The sequence below is a fragment of the Salarias fasciatus genome, chromosome 19, assembly GCF_902148845.1.
Source record: "Salarias fasciatus chromosome 19, fSalaFa1.1, whole genome shotgun sequence".
NCBI classification, from domain to species: Eukaryota; Metazoa; Chordata; class Actinopteri; order Blenniiformes; family Blenniidae; genus Salarias; species Salarias fasciatus.
The window spans coordinates 21,132,432-21,152,596 of NC_043763.1; the positions used below are offsets into that span (position 1 = coordinate 21,132,432).

General features: G+C 42.9%; 2 protein-coding genes across 7 annotated transcripts in view; one reads left to right on the forward strand and one right to left on the reverse strand.

Moving 5' to 3' along the window:
* Positions 1-275: 275 nt before the first annotated feature.
* On the reverse strand, positions 276-8,320 carry atl1 (atlastin GTPase 1). The gene is made up of 14 exons (XM_030117242.1): positions 8,155-8,320; positions 6,393-6,643; positions 6,049-6,183; positions 5,036-5,140; positions 4,741-4,791; positions 4,395-4,451; positions 4,185-4,277; positions 3,933-4,071; positions 2,729-2,856; positions 1,728-1,784; positions 1,578-1,649; positions 1,032-1,463; positions 679-693; positions 276-408 (listed from the first exon to the last, which is right to left on the reverse strand). Exons 1-14 carry the CDS (start codon positions 8,186-8,188, stop codon positions 292-294), a joined length of 1,686 nt encoding a protein of 561 aa, XP_029973102.1. The 5' UTR covers positions 8,189-8,320; the 3' UTR covers positions 276-291.
* Positions 8,321-9,936: 1,616 nt separating this feature from the next.
* Positions 9,937-20,165, forward strand: part of map4k5 (mitogen-activated protein kinase kinase kinase kinase 5) — a 37,973-nt gene continuing 27,744 nt past the window's right edge. For all 6 annotated transcript variants that reach the window (XM_030117234.1, XM_030117235.1, XM_030117236.1 and 3 more), the window contains exons 1-3: positions 9,937-10,341; positions 13,873-14,116; positions 17,666-17,723. In XM_030117234.1, coding sequence (XP_029973094.1) covers positions 14,009-14,116; positions 17,666-17,723 — 166 coding nt within the window. In that variant the 5' untranslated portion in view covers positions 9,937-10,341; positions 13,873-14,008. The remainder of the gene's footprint in view (positions 10,342-13,872; positions 14,117-17,665; positions 17,724-20,165) is intronic.

Sequence of the window (20,165 nt, forward strand, 5' to 3'; positions counted from 1 at the left end):
AGGCTGCGTTGCGTCCAGCAGAGTGCCTACGGGATCTGTACAGGTGAGTCCCTTTTGATTTTTTTTTTTTTTTTTTTTTTTTTCCACAGACGAGAAGTGAGAGATGGTGAGCGTCCGTCGCTCTGAGTGCAGGCGTCCACGTCGACCTATGCATGAACGTTACAGTCTTGTTAGAAGAGATTAAAGTGGTGAACGCAGCGGCGGGCAGCGATGGGTGAGGAAGCTCCTCCTCCTCCTCCTCCTCCTCCTCGGGTCCATCCCGGCGTCCCTGCCGCTTCCTGTCCGGTCTGATCAGTCCTTCTTCTTGTCCTGCTCCTCGGCGGCCTCGTCCTCCTGGGGCCCTCCTGGGAAGGCGTGGTGGTACAGGTGCCTGTGATTGGCCGCTACATTGTACAGCTTATAGAAAGCCTGAGGGGGGAAAGTGAGGGAAGAGCGGCGTGAACAAGAAACAGCAACATTATTCAGTCAATTCTCGTCAATCTCAGGAAAGAAACTGAGACGGAAAGTGTGTATTTGGTGGATTATCCCTTTGTTTTAACAATAAATCTAATTGTGTATGGATGACACTGAAATGTGCCTTATTTTGAAAGGTCAGGAAGCACTACATCAACAAAGAATTGTGCATTATCTTCAGTTTGAATATTTCAGTGTATAAAAATAAGTCTGTTCTCCATTTACCTCATTTGTGCTCCCCTGCAGCAGCATTAAGAAAAGCAAACACACACGTAATGTCAGCACATAAATACATCAATGAACGAGCAAAATCAGCACAGAGAAAAGTTACTGATGGATTTTCTGACACTGATTCCAGAGAAAGTGTCTCCCTCTGGTGGTTTAGAGATACAGAATCATCCAATCGGATATGTGTGCAGATATTTGAAATCATTTTCAATTTCAGTGGATTAGAAAGTGTGGAAAATAAGAAATGAGCCTCAGTCTCAGTTTCTGCATCTCTTGTTTTTGTCTGCCTCCTCACCGCTCAGTGGTTTGAGCGGCGCCCCCCCCCTCCTGACGTGCTTTCCGTGCGTTACCTGGTCCCACAGCGCGCCGGCCACCTGGTCGATGACGGCGCCCAGTTCCCGGTACTCCCCGGAGTAGCGGATGTAGGCCCAGGTGCAGAGCGTGATCAGCGCCAGGCCCAGGATCATGTTGCACAGGCTGGCTATGATGTCCACGCCCACAAAGCCCGTGATGCCCGCCGCCACGTACATGACGAAGATGACCACGAAGAGCGTGGCCGGCGTGCGGGCGGCGTGAAAAATGTTCTTGGAGTCATTGTGCTTGATGTACTGGACGAACACCTCGTCGATCTCGCCCTCCAGCTGCTGCAGGTAGCGCCGGCTGAACTCCTCGCCGCCCATCTTCTTCACGCCGCGGAACACCTGCAGCGCCTCCTCCCTGATGGCGGCGTGCCGCGACTGCAGCTCGCTGGGGGCCAGGAAGGGCCGGTCGCCGCCGCACACCTGCAGCGGACACCATCGTCACCTCCGCATCAAGAATCACACTAAACTAACATTTTGAATGAATAATAACAGACATGTAACCAATAACCTCAGTGATGAACGAAAGTGACCAACCTCCTCCATTTTTTTGTTGTACAGATCCTTTGCAGCGGCTACTGCCGCTAAATTATTCGCCTCCGCCGTGGCCTGAGAGAAAGAAGTTAAATATTAATCTAAAGATACTTAAAGTACAGTGGAAATACTAATAACTTATTAAAAAAGTACCTGTAACATTGATTTTGGGTGTGGGAGCTCCTCGCCCTGGTAGATTTTGATATATGCCTGGAAAGAAATTTCAGTTTTTCAATCCTCAACAGTTCATCGGTCATGAAACATTTTCCCACATAAATATAATGAAATAATTCCTTCAATATCAGAAAACTGAAGTTAGGATAACCTAATATTTTATTTAACAGTTATGTTTTTTTAATGTAAATTTTTTCACATCAACATGAACTGATGTGAAAACCTCATAGAAGGAGAGTATAACAAAATAAAACACTGGAATATCAACTAAATGTGCCAAAAAGTCAGTTCTAAATAAAAACAATAACTGGTTTTATCTGGTAAGTGAGGCTAATTGGTCACTTGATGTTTTGTTCTAAACTGGCAACGATACCTTGAATGAAATATCGGATTATAGATGAAAAGTTAGTATAGAAATCATTGTGTTTTTTCCTTTTGTTTCAGCAAATCATCTTCTATTTTGAATTTCCCTGATCAATAAATGCTATCAATGCACAAAGAAAACTACTGCAGCTGACGCTGACAATATATGCGCATTTAAACATGGAGACAAGGAATCTAGTGAGTTTTGTACAGTGTGTTATTATTGAAAATGAAGAACTGAAACACACTTTTTTAGCTGGAAATGGAAAACGTGAGTGATTGTAGTGAAATTTACATCACTTTGTAAGATATTCAATTATGTAATTAGCTTAAAATGGTGTTTCTTTATTGTAACTGCAGAGTCTTTAAGTATTTAAGTATTCTTCGAGTTAAAATCTTCAGTTTAAACATGTCCTAGTGAATTAAAAAAAAAAAAAAAATTCTCACCGGTAGTGAAAGATGAATGCATTTTTAGTTACATAAGTGTTTTTGGTACACTGGCTTTTTATTTTTTTTAGAGAAATGTTCTACTCTGGAACACGACTGAATGAATATTTCAGCAGACCGAGGCGAGTCGGAGGAGCAGAGCTCGGCACCGTCCATCTCGCCGCCCTGACCTTGAAGTACTCCAGCAGGCCTCTGCAGGTGATTTTGCTGCCGTTGATCTCCTTCACGTCGATGTTCCGGGGGCTGAGGAGCCAGGGGACCAGGACCTTCAGGTTGTTGATGAACTCTCCGTCGATCTCTAACGCAGGGAGGAGAGCGAGCGGTGAGCCGCGGCTGTTTGTGGTCTGAGGCGACGGCGTGAAGTTTTTAAAGCCAAGTTTTAGTAAGTGTTGGTGCTGCAGACATGTTGGAACATCAGTCTGTAAATGATCAATAAAGATCTAATCTATTTAAAAAGATCATATTCAAAAGGACCAATCTGATCTAGAGGGTTTCAGAATTCAAAATTAGAGTATAATCTCAGAATATTTTAATTTTATTTGGTGTGACATTTTGAAAATGTCTAAATTTCATAGTAAATGTCTTCTTTACATTTCTGTAAAATAGAGTTTCATTACTGGTCCATGTTTGAGTTTAAACAATATGATTTCACTTTTATATTAATTGTACTTGTGAATGAGCTACACGACATATTAGGATATAAAAATGTTAATAATAATTGTAAAATGACTATAAAATGCCACTCATTAACAGCTTTTGTGTAATTTATAATCCATCATCCTAATGTGTGGATTTGTGACCAAACCAGTGGGCAGGGATGTCTTTTTTATTTATGATTTTAAAAAATAAAATTTTTCAAACAATAATTTATCAAAATGCAAGTTTTCACGTCATGCAAATTTAATAAACTTAAGTTAAAATAAGCTACAGAGCAAAAACCAGGTGGGACATTTTGTAGGACTTCATGTATAAAAAGTAACCTAAATAAATGATCTCATATTGCTGTTGATTGTTTTATTAATCCCATAGACTGTTATTGGCCAAATCATCCAATCTGAAATTCATCAGACAATCTGCTGTCACCTGAAATTAACCATGTAGTGAGACATGATATTCAATAATAATAATAATAACACATTGTAAGCTTGTGAAGTGTCTTAAACCTCAGAGAGAGAAGCAGATTTTAATCCCACCTGAAATCTAAAGAATTCCTCAAACATCTCTGAAATCTGCCTGCTTCCACCTCTGTAACGTAATCTCATCTCTGCACTGTGTTCCTGACTGCAGCGTCCACAAACCCATCAGCACAGCATTAGCAGCCCGGATGGAACCGGCGGTCCTGATGTGATTAAGCGAGCGAGGCAGGAAACGAACCTTTGATCCGGCCGTCGAAGTGCGGGTTGGTGGCCACTTTGAGGCCGGGGTGCGGCATGAGGAAGCAGGAGATGTTGGTGAAGCAGGAGTGGATGTGTTTCCGGACGTTCTGCAGCTCTTCGTGCTGGTTCTCCGAGATCTGCGGCACACACACACACACACACACACACACACACACACACACACACACAGGCGGTCACTTTGAGCTGCAGTGAAACGCTGGCAGACACACGAGAGGCGTCCGTCCTCCACCTTCAGTCTCTTCTCCAGGAACTTCATGCCGCCATCCTGTCCGTACGGAAACTCGTATGGAAAACTCCAGTCTCGGACCAGGAAGATCATGGACTGGAAGAGAGACGGGAGAACTTTTAGTCCTCTCATTGGCAGTCGATCTTCTGAAAACGAACGCAGAAACACCGAAACTCAGCATGCTGTTGAGATCCGGTGAAGACTGATCCTCACCTGGAACGGTTTGAGGAACGTCTCCTCCATCGCTAGTCTGCCGTATTCAGTGAAGAGCTGCAACACAGGAGAGCAGGCCGGATCAGGACGGAGGGATGAGAGGAGAGGAGAGGAAGAAAAACAACAAGGTGTATAGAAAACAGAAAGAGGGATGGAAAAAAACAAGAAGAAAATAGGACAAAAGAAAGAGTAAAAACAGTAAAGAAAGAAATGAAAATGTTTAAGAGAAAAAAGAAAGAGGGAGAACGGCACAGAAAGAAAGGTCTCAACAGGCGAGAGAAGAAAATAACTGACTAAAAAGAAAGGACAAAAACAACAGGAAGCGAGACAGAAAGAGTGGTTTTACCTGTAAATGCTGGAGGTCGTCCTCCTGTACGTTCTGCGAGATGTTGTAAACCTGAAAGAGTTCGTTCAATCACAGCGTCACTGAATTCACACTAAACGCTTTCATGCCGAAGCACAAAGAAGGAATCGCCAAGATCTGCTGATTCACTGGACGTCCGACCAAAACGTTCCATTAGAATCGCTCCAACAAGAGGCAGGAACGCTTCATCCGGAGTTCAGCGGAGGACGGGGTGAAGACGGAGTGTGTGTATGTGTGTGTGTTAAAGACGAGCGGAGCGTGGTGAAGGTCGTCGTACCTGCATGGAGCTGATCATGGTGCTGAGAGCGAAGACGGTGGCCGAGTCTCTCAGGGTGGACTGACTGTCGAACGTCCCCTGAGTGTCCATCAGCAGCACGGCCACCTGCACCGGAGCAGAGGACGCTGAGAGTGTGTGTGTGCTGCAGTGTGTGTGTGTGTGTGGAAATGGCGCAGGGTCTTACTTATTTCTTTCAAATGAATGAATGAAGGTTAGCGACAATCACAGAATCAAACTGGATTTTTACATAGATTGTGAAAAAGTAAATTAAAATATCTTTTCCAATGTTGGTTCAAATGTTTTTTATAGCAATAAAAAAGATAGAACTGATTGTTTTGTCATTCCCAAATGAGAAGTATAGTTTCAGCCACAGATTAAAGAATAAACACACCTCAATAAAATCAATAATTAAAAAGTTTAGTTCAAATGTTAACTTGAAACATTACTTTAAAATTCTACACTTAAGGCTTAGACTTTTCAATTTCAAGTATTTCAATCAGAGTCCGCAACAAGAATAAAGAACAAGAAGCAACAAATAATATAATACCTGTCAATAACTGTACAATATGAGCTGTTTTAATAATAATAGAACAGTTTTTATTATCATCATGTAATGCACAATGAAACTGATTAAATTAAAGTCAGCTGTGAGATAACTTGCTTTGATGTTGGATTCCTCATGTTTTCTACATTAAAAGATATGACACTTTGGATCCATAGCCCAAAAGAAAGAAGTATTCTAGTCTTTACTTATAAATAACCTGCAGCTTCCATAACTCTTACAGTGATGGTTTTTCATTAAAACTCTTCAGTTCATAAGTTTGTTCTAATAAACATCCATCGTACGCCAGAGAAAGGTGAGAAACGTGTTTTTCCAGCATGAAGCGAATGAATGACTGCGGTTAATTATGCATCTGTTTGGTGTTTAATTAGGGCACAACTCCTGTTCTCTATCCAGCTGCACATTACGCACACACACACACACACACACACACACTTGCTCTCTCTCTCACCTTCCGTCCATCTGGCTTGTCCACCAGGAAGACCTCGCTCCAGATCTGGATGCCGGTGGTCTCCCGCTCCGAGCCGCCCCTCCAGGAGAAGCCGGTCAGAGGCTCGTCTGCGTCTCCCAGCCAGGTGTCGGACGCCTGAGCACAAAAACAGCAGGTCCCGTTACTCACAGGGCACGAGCGTGCCAGCTCGGCTCCTCCGGTTCAATCAAAACACAGAGACGAGAGAAAAGGAAAGGGTTAAAGGTTAAAGGTACACATATGCAGAAATACATCAGTTGATAAAGTCAATGTGTTTATGAGGGAAGGTTTTCTGGTTGAGACTCTCTTCTTCACCTCAGACTTACGTGGTTGTACATGTATCGCAGCATGAAGTCCATGAGGAAGGACTTGCCCTTGCGGAAAGCCCCGGCCACGGAGATGGCCACCACCTCGCGGTCCCGGACCTCCTCGGACAGCAGGATGCGGCTCAGCGCCGCCTCGTCCAGCTCGAAGGTGTGGTCGTCTTTGACCAGCAGTACCTGGATGGGCCGGGCTCGGCCGTCCGGCTCCTCCTCCTCCGAGCTCCAGTCGTAGACATTTTTATCGCTGAGCGAACCTGAAGTGTAAATCAGACGGGTTATGTACTGAAGGATGCACGCAAATTCACACCCAGAGGCAATCTGAAATCACCTGTGACTTTCTAGAGCACTGGATAATAGTAACCCCTACGTGCCCAGGTAGAACATGCAGACTCCACACAAAACTGCAATCAAACCGGTGTCTTCTCACCGTGAGGTCACAGTGCCAACCACTACTCCACCGTGCAACCCTCAAGGAAATTTAGTCATCCATTAAATCCAGGAAATAGAACTGTTAGGTCCATTATTCCTTCCTGAATCAATAGCATCGCTGGTGAGCTTGTTCATAATAATTAGAATGAATCCGGCCATGCTGTTCATCTAATCCAGTGAGCTCATGAGCATCCACAGCCCGCTTTATTAGTATTTTTTTCCAGAGCTTTCCAGGCAGTGACTCAGTGTGTTTCCAGTCTTTGCTGTCTCATGTAAGAGGGTGAAAGCAGCATGACAAACAGCAGCTCTCCAGTCCCGACACCTGTCATGTTCGCACAAACTTGGGCTGCTTTCAAGGACACATTTACAGACTGATGCATGTCTGCTGCTCCCACAATGCTCACCCTGAGCGAGCGGCCCGAATCTGTGGGTGCACGCTGAAAGATGAACGCACAGTGAATTATTTAACCGGGGATAGTTGAAGCTCTCCTTCGTCCACCAGGCCTGGGGTGGGGGGGACTGTCAGCGTCCCTGCACAGGCCTCAGCCCGGCCCAGCCCGGCCCAGCCCGGCCCAGCCCGGCCCGGCCCTGCTTAACCTGATCATGCTGCAGCTGATGCCCTTAAAACAGCCAAAGACACCAGAGCCAATGTCTGCTTAAAGTGGGTCAGAGCAGATCAACTATCTCATGACAAACAGCAGCATTTCACCTTTTCTCCCATCTCCTCTCCCTCCATCCAGGCTTTTTCATGCCCTCTAACAGGCCTGATTCAAAGTGAGCAGGAGCCACAGTGGAGTATGAGGAATATCCTGGTAATCATGAAGGTGATGGTGATAGTGGTTACAGCAGGGTGTAGATGATGGTCCTGGAGATGACAGGCTGTTTACTGATGCAACATTACATAATATTCCTGCCAAATGCACCGTAGGAGGCTCTGAAAAAAATACTATGAACACATAAGGTGTGTTTGTTTAAGGCTTTAGGCTATTTAAAAGAAATACATAGCGACTCTTGAATGCAAAACACTGTAAAAACATTGAGCGTGTTACAGTAAAATATACGTCTGTAAATAAATATGTGGATGTGTTTTATTCTGCTTCAATGTCCGATTTTCCCGCAGAAAAAAAAACCGATGAATTTTGGCCTCATTAATATTAGATCTCATAGGTTGAGAATACAGGCTGCCGAAAACAAGCCTTTCACGATGAGGTCTGAAATAAACATCTAATTAGCTGCATCGCTTACACCCTCCTCCCGAAAGGAATGGAGAAAGGGAAAAAAAGCGCGTTATGTGCGTCAAGGAGAAGCAGGAGGGATGAAATGAAGGCGCACTCACCCCAGCTGTCTCTGTCGGGACGGTGCTTGGCCATGATACTGTCCTTAAATCCCTCCGATTTCGCGTTAATCAGCGGCCCTAATCGGTAGTCATGGGTGTCGGTGTGGGGCTGGGAGGATGCCCTATCTCCGCCTGAAACGATGCTCCGATCGGACGGGCAGGGATGGTGGAGGTTTTTTATTCCCAGCGAGCCGCAGAGGGGCGGAAGGGGGTTCTGGACGCCAGGGGGCGCCGTTGTCTGTTGTTCCTCCCTCTTTTTTCTTTGCCCCGAGAGAGTCAGCGACTCGGCGAGGCGGAAAATAAAAATTAATACGGTTCGATTTGTACTATGTGAAAAGGAAAAAGTGGATGTGAGCTCCCAGCTGTGCCGGAGCCAATTTCACCTCCCACCGCTGGGAAACAGACGGGCTGTGAGGCCAGTGCCCGCCGGTAGGGGGCGGCATTGTACAGAAAACACGACTCGTGCTACGTTCCAGTACCATCGTACATTTGTGAATTAACCTGTCAACAAAGAGACAGGATGCTTGCTGAATACAGTGCAGACCTGTAATAATGCATAAAGAAGCTTCCATTTGAGAATTCTAATTGTCTGATACCTTGTTTCCAGAAAAGGTTCAGGCATAGGAATTAAATAAATCAATGTACAAATATTTTCATGAATGTTATTTTTCTGTGCACTGGCCATTTTATTTCCTCTACAACACATTTTAGTTCAGGGGACCTTTATTGCCCAGTTTCATCATGAGTGGGTATTTAAAATACTGCCGTAATATTTTTCTTTGTTGTGACACAGAGTATGTGCAATGAAAATATCTATTTTCACAAAAACAACAACAGAAAATGACTGCTATACAACCTTAAAGCCAATTGTAATTAAACCTTTTGGTGCAAACTACAGTTAAATGTCCCAAAAACGTCTACAGCTGTTGCATTATGCATGCTTTTACAAACTCACCCTGACAGCGGGGCTTTTGAGGCTAGTTTGATAGCAACGAGGTAGCTATCTTTAATGGCAGCATCATCAATATCTCAGCTTGGGCTTCAGTGTTGTGTTGTGTCCACAGTTCTTAGGAAATTTGTTTTAAAAAATTAGTTTTGAAATTTTTTGCCATTTGCTTTTTGGTTTAATTGGATTGGAGCCACTTGTGTGGCAGTTTTGGTCCACAATCTCATCATCATTTGGTGCATGTAGTTGTTGTCATTTTATGTTTAACTAGTAGTTTTATCTCTGTGGCATCCTGTGGTTGCAGTTTCTCATCTTCGTGAGTGTTTTGCAATCTCATGTCATTTTTGTGTTGTGTTGTTGTGGTTATTGTATGTATCCTATGTATCTTTCTAATCAGTAATTTATCCTTAAATCCATTGTGGCATCCTGTTATAGTAATTTGTCTTGGTATTTGTTTTGTAATACAGTTTTTGCAGTCATATTGTGTCTTTTTCCTCATAATTTGCAACCTTGTGGATTCTTGTTTTGTGTGTGTTTTATTGTGTTTTGTTGTTGTTGTTGTTGTTGTTGTTGTTTCTGTTGTTGTTGTTGTTGTTGTTATGTTTTGCACTCATGTGGTAAATTTGTGCCTGTATTTTAGTGCTTTTGGTCCTTTTGTTGTTTCCCATTTCCTTGTGGTGAATTCATGTGCCATTTTGGTAATCTTATGTGTTCTTTGTTGTCATTTATACACTGCATGCTGTGTGGCTTTGGCGCCCCCTAACGTAGTGGCAGCAATACAGTATTTTGTTTCCCTAATGAGAATTTCAGTTTTCCGAGCTGCTCTTGAACGCAGCTCCACAGTCCCGTAAGAGCGACTTCTCGGAGATTAGCGACACACTGTTGCTTTTACTGGAGCGTTTTCCTCCAACAAATCCAACATTATTGGAGTATTTGTGCAGTTTCAAACTGTTTTTCTGCACACGGGAGCGCCTCTTCTCCAAAACTGCCCACTGGGAGAAATGACATGTCAACGGCAGAAGTTGAGGCTGATGTTTTCGCGGTGGATTGAAGCCGCTGTGAAGGAGACGGAGTGAACCGCAGCGGCAGCCTGAACTTTATTACTGTTTCCTCGATAACAAAGGAGGTCGCCTCTTTTTCATTCCTTCCCACATTACTCGACGCCACCGCTCGACTGAAGGCTTCCCGGGGGAGGTTTAGGATGCGAGGCGCTGCTGTGCGCGGTGTTTGTGCAGTAAAAGGTAACGCGCGGTTGAAGTTGGTAACCGGACACGAAGGAACGGCTAAGTTAGCTAGCAGCTAGCTGCTGACCTGTGTGGATGCTAGGAGCTCCCCAGCGGTGGCCCCGGGTCGTCACTCGACGAGTGACCGCATCCCTCTGCCTACTCCCCGGCTTTCTGCTGGAGGAGTGACCGCTGGAGGTGTCACCACTAAGATCCGGCTAATTAGACACATCCACATTAACTTTAATTTGAGTGTTTGGGTAACTTATATCACGACCAGAACGTGTCAATATATCCCATCACACCAAGAATCAATAGTTTATGACATGATGATTAAGTTAAATATCTTTGACGGCCTTATCTAAAAATGCTGACATGTTTTGTTTTTTTAAATCTTAGTTTCCTGTTGTAATTTTACTAAAATGAGTCAGACTAGTAGTAAAGCCACAGGAACACGAGACATGTTGGTACTGTTTGTTTTCTGTCATTTAGTGTTTGTTTTCAGTCTCCCAGTGTGGATGTGGCATTTTTTTTTCATTTTTGTTGTCGTTTGGGTTATTTCTGTGAAACGTTTTTCTGTGTCTCATTGTGATCTTGGAAGTCCAAATATTAATAGTAGTGTTTTGTGCGGCTATACTTTATTTAGAAATGTACATTTATTCATGCTTAAGTACAATTTACACCATGTAATTTACTTATTTTAACATCGTAAGTCGTTGCTGAGTATATTAGAATGTATGACACATTTCTTTTTTTGTCCCACAATAGGGACATTTAAATTGTTACAGCAGCATGTGGACACTACACATGCAGATAAATAAATTCATATGAAAAATAATTAATTTTATATTTAAAACAATAGTAATACTTAAAAATATATAGCCCTGCATTGCTCATGACATTGCTTACATTTTTTGTCACCTGGGAGGATACCCCAATTTAATTCTGCCAAGGGTAAAATAACTACAGTAGTTTTAATTGAGATACAGATATATCTCTTGTCAAAAAGATTTAAAAGCAACATGTTGCAACCTGCGATTTATCTCTTTCAATATTGCAAAGATGGACAAAACTATGCATATTTGCATGGACGACAAGGTTAGAGCTGCTGGCTTTGAAACAAAAGCATGTGGATCTAACACTGAATGCACACTCAGTTTCCCATAATTCCTTCTTTCATATTGATGAAATAGTGCTGTCCAACACCCAGGGCTTGGGTACATCCACATTTTGAAATATTTTTCAATGTACATTTGTGTACAGTGAGATGCTGCAGTTGACATCCGAATGGGGATGCAGTTCAGATTGGTTCAGTATTGGTTAGGGGTGTAACGGTACACAAAAGCCACGGTACGGTACGTACCTCGGTGTAAGGGTCACGGTTCGGTACATTTTTCGGTACAGTGGGGAAAAAGTAAAAAAAGCTCACAAATGTACCACAACATTTTTCCCAAGCTTTCCCATGCGACACATTATTGGCCCAGTTTACATGGTGTTTTTTCAATCCGATTGTAAACAATAGTATTAAACGCGAGTGTATTCATGTACAGCATACAAAGCATCCACGATGAATCCTCGTTTACAAGGACCCTGTGACATGCGCACAAAGTCTCACGAGGAACTTGCAGGTCTTCCTCTCTGCAGCAGCAGTCCTCAGCGCCAAGCAGAGAGTGTTTATCTGCTGATATCTGCTCAAATAATGTCCCAAAATCTCCATGATATGCTGCTGAAGGAGCGGCTGCTCCCCTGACCGCAGCACCGCCGTGCGGAGCAGCACGTCTCGGTGTGAGCTCTGCGCCGCATGCCGATGTTTCGAATTAACTGGTGCCCGTGTTAACTTGTGACCAATAATGACTGAAACATCTAATCGTTCTAGCGAACCTCGGCTATCGACAGTTACAGTGAGTGTATACGTTTGAAGTCTTTTGTGAGTCTTACTTTAACAACTGCTGTAATCAGCCTGTGTTTACACAGACCTCCGCTGTCATTAGTTAACACGGGAACCAGTTAATCCATAACACCAGCCGGCGATCGCTCGTATTCTGCCAAGGAGCTCTTTATACAACTCGCTGTAGCGCGATTTGGTTCCATCTCGCCTCTCCAATGTTTTTTATGTCGGGGTTTTGTATTAAAAAGTGTTTTTCCACCACGTGGCGTTCTCTGCTGGTTTTTTGACTGTGCTGCTTCCCGTTTACTGGCACGTCACACGTCACTCCGTATGAGGGAACGCACGCGGAACAAATACTCTCCCGTTTAATCCGCTCCTCCACACGCTGCAGCTCTCATTCCGCTTGTACTTTCTTCTTTGTTTGTTCATGTTTGGACCTGCTTGTTGTACTTCTTCTTCTTCTGTGATAATGGTGGTTGCCGGCAGCTTTTAGGCTCATTACCGCCATCTAAGGTTGGAATTTTTTTTTTTTTTTTTTTTTACTCACTGGTGTATTCGTCGTGTGATTGTGTGTGCCGAACCGTGACCCCCGTACCGTGACGGTACGGGACGAATACAAATACCGTTACACTCCTAGTATTGGTTCACTTCTTCTTTCCTTACTCAGTCTTGATGCTGATTTATGCAGCAGACGCACTACTGAAATCCTGTTTCCTTATTATTAAGTATGATTTAAGCATTGTTTTTCAATACTTGGTCTACCCTCAGGCCATTTTGCATCTTTGTAGTCTTTTAGTGTCTATTTTGTAGTTGTGTTGTGTCACTTTGTGGTTGCTCTGTGTTGCTATTGTAGGTTTGTGACTAATTGTAGAAGTTTAATGTTTCTTTGGCTTTTTTTGTTGGAGTTTCATGTCGAAATGTGTTAATGTTGTACCTTTGTAAGAGTTGTATGCCTCACTGGAGCCAGTCTGTATCACTTTGTGTCTGTCTGTTTTTGTAATTAATCTGTGAGATCATCTTTTCACTAGTTTGATATCATCCAGTGTTTTCTTGCCTCTGCGTAGTCAGTAGTTTTGTTTCTAGAAGTGTTATGCTGTTAATCGTCTCAGTGGTTTTAGTGTTTCATTGCGGCTGTCGTCTTTTCTGCTGTGGCCTCTTAGCGGCTGTTTTGTGTTTATGTGTGGCTTTCTGTGTTTTTTTTATGGAAGTGTCTCATTGTTGTGTGTGTGATTGTACATGTAGCTCAGCTTTAAAGACGTATAAACACATTGGTCATTGTAGAGGACAGTACTTTTATATGAGAGTTTTGTTAAAGTAGTTTGTAACTGAGTACAATTGGAGAAATGTGCTTACGTACTAATTTACTGTAGTCTTGCTCTGTGTGTAGCTAAGGAGAATCAATATTTACACATATCAGCACATGCTGCCATATCTCTGATTGATAATTTCAAGTATGCTCGGACATTTTTTTGTCCATATGTCCATAAATGTAAATCAAGTTGGATTGAACTTGACATTTCAAGTTGGTAAAAGATCTTTAACTTGCTCATCTTTCCAAATCTGATATTGTGGCCTACTTTAAGGAACAATTCACGCTTCTGATGTTTCTCTGCTCTATGTTTTAACACTTTCCTCCCTGTCTTTCTGTCTGTTGTTTTAAGGACATGGAGCACATAGAGGAGCCATCTGAGTAGCCACAGATAAAACTGCATTGAGGAGTTTTTAGTTCATCTGACGACCGACACCAGATCTGGTCGAGCCAACTAAATGTAAAGGATCCTTCTGGTCACAGTCGCCATGGACATCTTTCCCAGGGCAAGCGATGGGATTCTGAGGAAGAACCCTCAGCACGACTTTGAGCTCATCCAGAGGGTGGGAAGTGGCACATACGGGGACGTATACAAGGTACGGTTATTAGTTCCCACGGTTTGTCTTCGGACCTACTGATACAGCGGCTTGTTCGTCACATGACTAATCAGACCCACAGTTGTTCTTTAAGCCTGAGTGTTGTTTGTTCTGCAGTATGTCACCAACACATTTGACAGGAGGTTGAATTCTGTATCTGCTCATACAGGGGAAAAAGCAGCACTTCTTTATAAGTTTGTTATTTGTCGCTTCTCGGTTGAGCACAATGAGCCACTGAAAACCAAAACTTTCTCCCAAACCTGTTTGTCTAACGTTCTCCACTGAGATGAAGAGTGAATGCTTGTAAATGCATGCCTGTTTTATCTTGATCACATTTCTTTCTCATTTTTCACTTCGGTGCAGACCATGTTGTGCATAAGTTTCCCACAGAATCTATCACATGAGGGCTAAGAGTTTTTTTTGTGAAACAGTCAAAGATACACTTGGTTTAGATTTTGATGAAGAGCAGTAGTTAATCAAACTGTTGTTTTTGAAATGGTTTTGGTTCTGTTAGATTGTTGAGGCAGTGACCTGCACTGAAAGGTTTCAGTCTCGATCAGACCTCAGAAGTTCACAGTAAAACCATCAACAGCTAGTGTGTTTGAAGTGTTACTTATTAAACTCTTTCCAGTTGGCTATGGAGATAGTTTTCGTTTTAGGCCTAAAGGGAAGCGGTGCTACTGCTGTTCTACACAGAAAGTTTACCCTCGAGTTGTAAAAATGTGAAGGGAGTTCATTTTCCGAGTGTTTTAGCTTCCGAGCTGACACCGAGCTTCCTAAACTGCCTGATGCCTGCTGCCGCCTTCCCGGGAGCTTTTTTTTTTTTCCTCTCCTTTTCCTATCCATCTGTCATGGACAAACCATTTGATCCAGACGCAATGGTTGAGCCGCTCTGCCAGCGGCCTCTCTCCACACAAAGCCTCTGTGGCCAGCCCCCACCCCCAGACGTGACCACCGGTGGAATGCTGCGCCTGGTATTCTCCCAGAGCTCGCAGGCTGCGAGGGCTGCAGCGGGCTGAAATATGATCAGGCCCCTGTCTAAACATGCGTTTCACTATGGGTGTGTTCTGCTCCGCACTGACAGCGGAAACACCTCCGATTGGGGAAAAGTCCGCCTCTGCACAGCTCCGGCCTTCCTCAGCTTCAGTGGCTCTCAGACTTTGATTGGATCAATTTGACAGTCACTTTTGTTTTTAACTGTTTGATGATAATTAATCTTGATTGTTGGATCATCTGCTCACTTGTCAGTGTGCGGTTTTATCCCTTCGTATATCCCTTCAGATTTCAAACTTTCGCTCAACATATGTTAAAATTTCTGTCGGAGACAACATTTCGGGACAATAATTGTCATATGGATTATTTTTTTTAATGAAAGGAAGCGAAGAATCTCCCCTTAAGTCTCTACTCTCAGTGAATGAATTGGAGTATTGATAATTATTCAGGCAGCTCAATATATTGTAAATTTCTCATCATTGGAATAGCAACATTATGCAATCTGAATATTCCAATAAAACTGACTGACCCTCAGTAAGTGGTTCCATTCACTTTCCATTCACGCTTTATCAATTGTAAATGACTATCAATTGTAAATGACAGATTTTTAAATATGAAGGAAAAGTACAATTTGAATGAAATCGATAGACAGCCCTACATATTTCATATTAAGTGGCCAAGGGCTGATCTCGGAGGCTCAAAAATCAAATGAAATACATTAATAGACTGCTTCTCTCCTGATAAGTAGAATAGCAGATGCACACATGATGTAAAGAAAAGACAGTTTTTTTATTGAACATCTTATCGTCACAATACTGAACATTTTTGGATTTTGCACTGCCGAGTGATGAGTTGCATGTGCACCAAGTCCAAAGGTCAGACAACATGTGAAAAAGGTAAACATGCAGTCAAACAGAAGGAGCCAGCTGACTGCTAACTGTAAACACACCAAAACCCGGTGGCGTTTTCTTTTGTACAAATACGGAGACAGACTTCATGTTGCCTCAACCAGAAATGCCCCGATGCGATACTTAGAAACTGAAAGAGTGCAGCTCGATGCCTACCGTCATGGAGGAAACATCATTGCAACAGTACATCAGTGCACCCCCAACAATGTATACGAGGACAGAGACACTGTTTCAATTAAGCAGCGCATGCAAATGTATTAATTGATATTTCTGCTTTGAGTGGTTCGTTTTACATTCTTCCTCTTCCTCTTCAAAACGTAGATGTAGATAGAATTCCTGCACATCTGCTTCAGGGGTGATTGAACTTGTATCAGGTCTCTTCAGAAGTCTGTTTCATGTCCAACTTCTCCTTCCTTCAGTCACAAGTTGGTTAATGTCTTGTTTGCCGCATCACACGTGAAAATTCTCTTCACAACTTCCTCTTTCTCAGCTTAGTGCTCAGGTTTGTGAGTGGCTCCAGGAAATGTAAATAGAGGCACTTGTTTTAAGAAAGATACTTACAATGGAATTCAGAACAGGAACAAGCTCTCACAGCATTTAGAAAAATCACAAACGTGCAACACAGAATCATCGCCCGGTTAATTTGGGTTTAGTCCATTTGCATGTGTGATATCAGCTGTGGTGCCTTGGTGTTTAGTGTTTGCATGTGTGGCTCACCAACTCGTTGTCAGCGTTCAAAGGTGGCCGTGCGGGAGGGTTTTACAGTTTACTGCTGATTGAACTGCTCTTCCCGTCTCCTCACTCCCACGGATTAGGGAGCATCCCGTCTTGACCTGGATATGGACGTCTGCACCCGGCTGAGCTACAGAAATTATAACCCATGAATCATCCCGTCTGTGCAGGTTCAGATGTGGGAGTCTCTCATAAAAGCTCACAAAAGGGATTTTAGAAATGAATATATTCATTTATTATATATCTAATAAAAACAATGACAAACAAAGTTCTGCATGAATGACTAAATACTAAGTCATTTTAAAGAGAGTTATTTCGAGCTATACTGACAGGCAGTGTCGAGCCTCCCTTGTTGACTAATCCTGCTCGTGGTTTGACCTGATGACCTCTGATGATGATGGTTACTCAACTCTTCGTTAAGAAAGTGACCATATTTGGTAACTCATGCATCTCTTCATCTGATATTTTAAAATAAGAAAGGTAAGATGAGGACATATTGGAATAATGGTAAAAAGCAGCTGTGCCAGTTGTTGATCTACTTGTTATCAACAAGCATCCCTGGACAGGGGAAGATGGGGAATTGAACCTGCAACTTTCCAATTGAGAGACGACCACTCTCTGTTAGATAGCAGGTTAATTTCTTTTGCCTTTGGTTTCCAACAACCTGGTTCAAGTTATGTGTCAGGTGGCGCTTATCCTCCACACACAGTCTTTGCAATAATACATTTTGACGTTTTGTTTGCCCACTGGCTCCAAAGCCAGTAATAGTAATTTTCATTTTAAATAAAACCTACAGTTGTGGGAAGTCATGAAAGCTGACACAGCAAATATCTACTATTTTAAGAGAAAGATGAACACTTGGTACTTAAAATTGAAGTGACACTCGTGCCCATCCGTGTGTTGTTTTATCTTTCAGGCCCGTAACATCCAAACAGGAGAGCTCGCCGCGGTGAAGATCATCAAGCTGGAACCAGGTAAGAGTCAACACCACCTCCATCTTTCTTTAAAACAAAGCTTCAGTTTGAGGCTCTCTTGATTTGTTCTGCCATTGGACACACTGATGATTTGCTAGTCTGTCTTTATTTGTAAGCCTTTTACGTATGAATGCATTAGGGCCTGAGGATAAATGTGTTTTTCATGGATTACAATAGCAGTAAACTACTAAAAGTGCACAACAGAAGTTGCTCAGCATGTGTTCAAGTATCCAAATGAGCCCAGTGGCCCGAGGTCGTGTTTGTGGAAGGTATTTGTGAGCGTGCCCAGCTCGGGTGGTGCGGAGATGACCCAGTGACAGAGTTGGTGCGATCCAGATTAGTGGGATTATGAGGAAGGGGATTTGTGCCACCAGCAGCCAGACAGAGCTCAGCTGATTAGCAGTCAGCCAAGGAGGAGATTCACTCCTGTTTGTTTTCTCTTTCATTCATCACGTCACTGTGGGAGTCATGCTGGTTGTAACCGGATCTGACAGCAGCGACGTGTTTATGGAGGCCTCCCCCAGTCGAGTAACTTGTTCGAGATTTTGTCCAAATTTAGGATCATCAGTTGAGAATGTTTTCCCCCTTTTTAACATCAGTTTACAAGTTTTGAGGTAAATATTTAAAGAATATTCTGGAGGAATATCAGAGGAAGACACATTCCAGAGGTGAGCTGCAGCTGCAGGATGTTCTTCATGTTACCATTCTTTAGTTGAGAGAAAGCAACTGAGCAAATCTCACTGGTGCAAACTGGAATATGTGCAAACTTCGACTCCATAAGTCTACACCTAAAGGTCTTATCTCAGAGTTCTGCCGTCCTCCTGACCAAAAGATTCATTTGTTTCCCACGTCTAAACAAAACTGTCTGCAACCACAAACATCTCATTTACATGATAGATCAAACAGCTTTTAAACTTTCACGCAGAGTTTTGTCATATAAACTACATCTCTAAACTTTAGGTCCACAACATGCAGGTAAACTGCATAATTAGCAGTGAATGTATTCTCTGTACTTAAAGTCAAATAGTGTATATCTACATGCAATATTACAGGAACCACTTTTAACATGATGCATGTTTTTAGTTGACTGAGAAAGTTCAAGTATTCAAAGAGAAAAACTGATGTACACGGGGAGAACATGCAAACTCTATCTGGAAAATGAGCCCAGACTGAATGTGGGGACGTTCTTTCAATGAGGTAAACATGTTTCCCACTTTCCCCTGTCTGAATTTACCCTGGGAGGTTTCCTTTTACATTTCATACAGCCACTGCAGAGAGGCTGGAGATCGGCTTTGTTTTTTTTTTTCTTTCTTCCATCTTAAACACATTTAAAATTTCTGCCATTTTTATCATGAACTGAGGCTTTCCACTGGAAAAAAAAAAAATGCTGCTGCTATGTGTGAATCAGCCTGTGTGCTGGAGGTAAACCACTCTGGGTGGACCGTGCAATCAAACAGGTTTGACCGGGAGGAACGACGCCCGTATGAAGTTTGCGACAGAGAGAAAAGACGAAGGCGTGGCGAAGCCCTCCAGCTTCACAGCGACAGGGCTCCGTTGGCCTGTTAACTGCATAATTTAGAAGGCACATGACCACCGAAGACCAGTTTAAGCACTTGATGACTCACACTTTGCACAGAATCTGTCCTCTTGGATTAGTCGGTTTCTTCTAACGTCATAGTTTATTACTGCTGTTTCTCTAAAGACAGCGCTTCATTTGTGTGCTTTTTTGCACTTGGGACATTCTGCTGAAAGCCACATGAGCTGTCACGTCCGAGCATGAGCAGGAACTCTGAAGTTTCCCAAGCTCACTGTCAGCTTCAAGTCAAAGCAGAGTTTTATCTTTAACCTTGAAAATCGTTCAGATGGCAAACTTTCAGTGTGTGCAGTCACGTTCATGTGAGATTAATTAGATTATGATTAAAAAAAAAGCCCAGCACACACCACTGAAACTCGACCTGATGGGTGAGAAGTGTGTGTTCAAAGCAGACGGAAGCGCTCAGTCTGAGAGGAAGTGGGTATACTCTTCAGCCTCAACTCACCGAGAAGAGAAGATGGGGGGTGGGGGGGCGAGGAGTTACAGCTCTTAAATTACACTAAATTTTTTGTGACTGTTTACTCTGCGTGAGTAGATGCATTGAAAATTGCATGCTTAACAGGAGATCCTGTCGCATCTTTTTAATTACACATCCAGTAGTGCATAGGTATAAGCTAATTTATGAACGCTTCATCTTATGTTTGTTAAAGGCAGCAAAAAATGATGGTACAAACACCTTTTATGTAAAGATGGCTTAAACTTCCTGTTGTTTCTTGTTGTCTGCAATAAAAATGACTTATAGACAGAAGAAGAGTAGTTCTGACAAACAGAGGCACTTCACTTCCACGTGTACAGCCTTCTTTTGACAACACCGAGCAAACATGAAGCCACTCGCTCTCCTGTTGTCA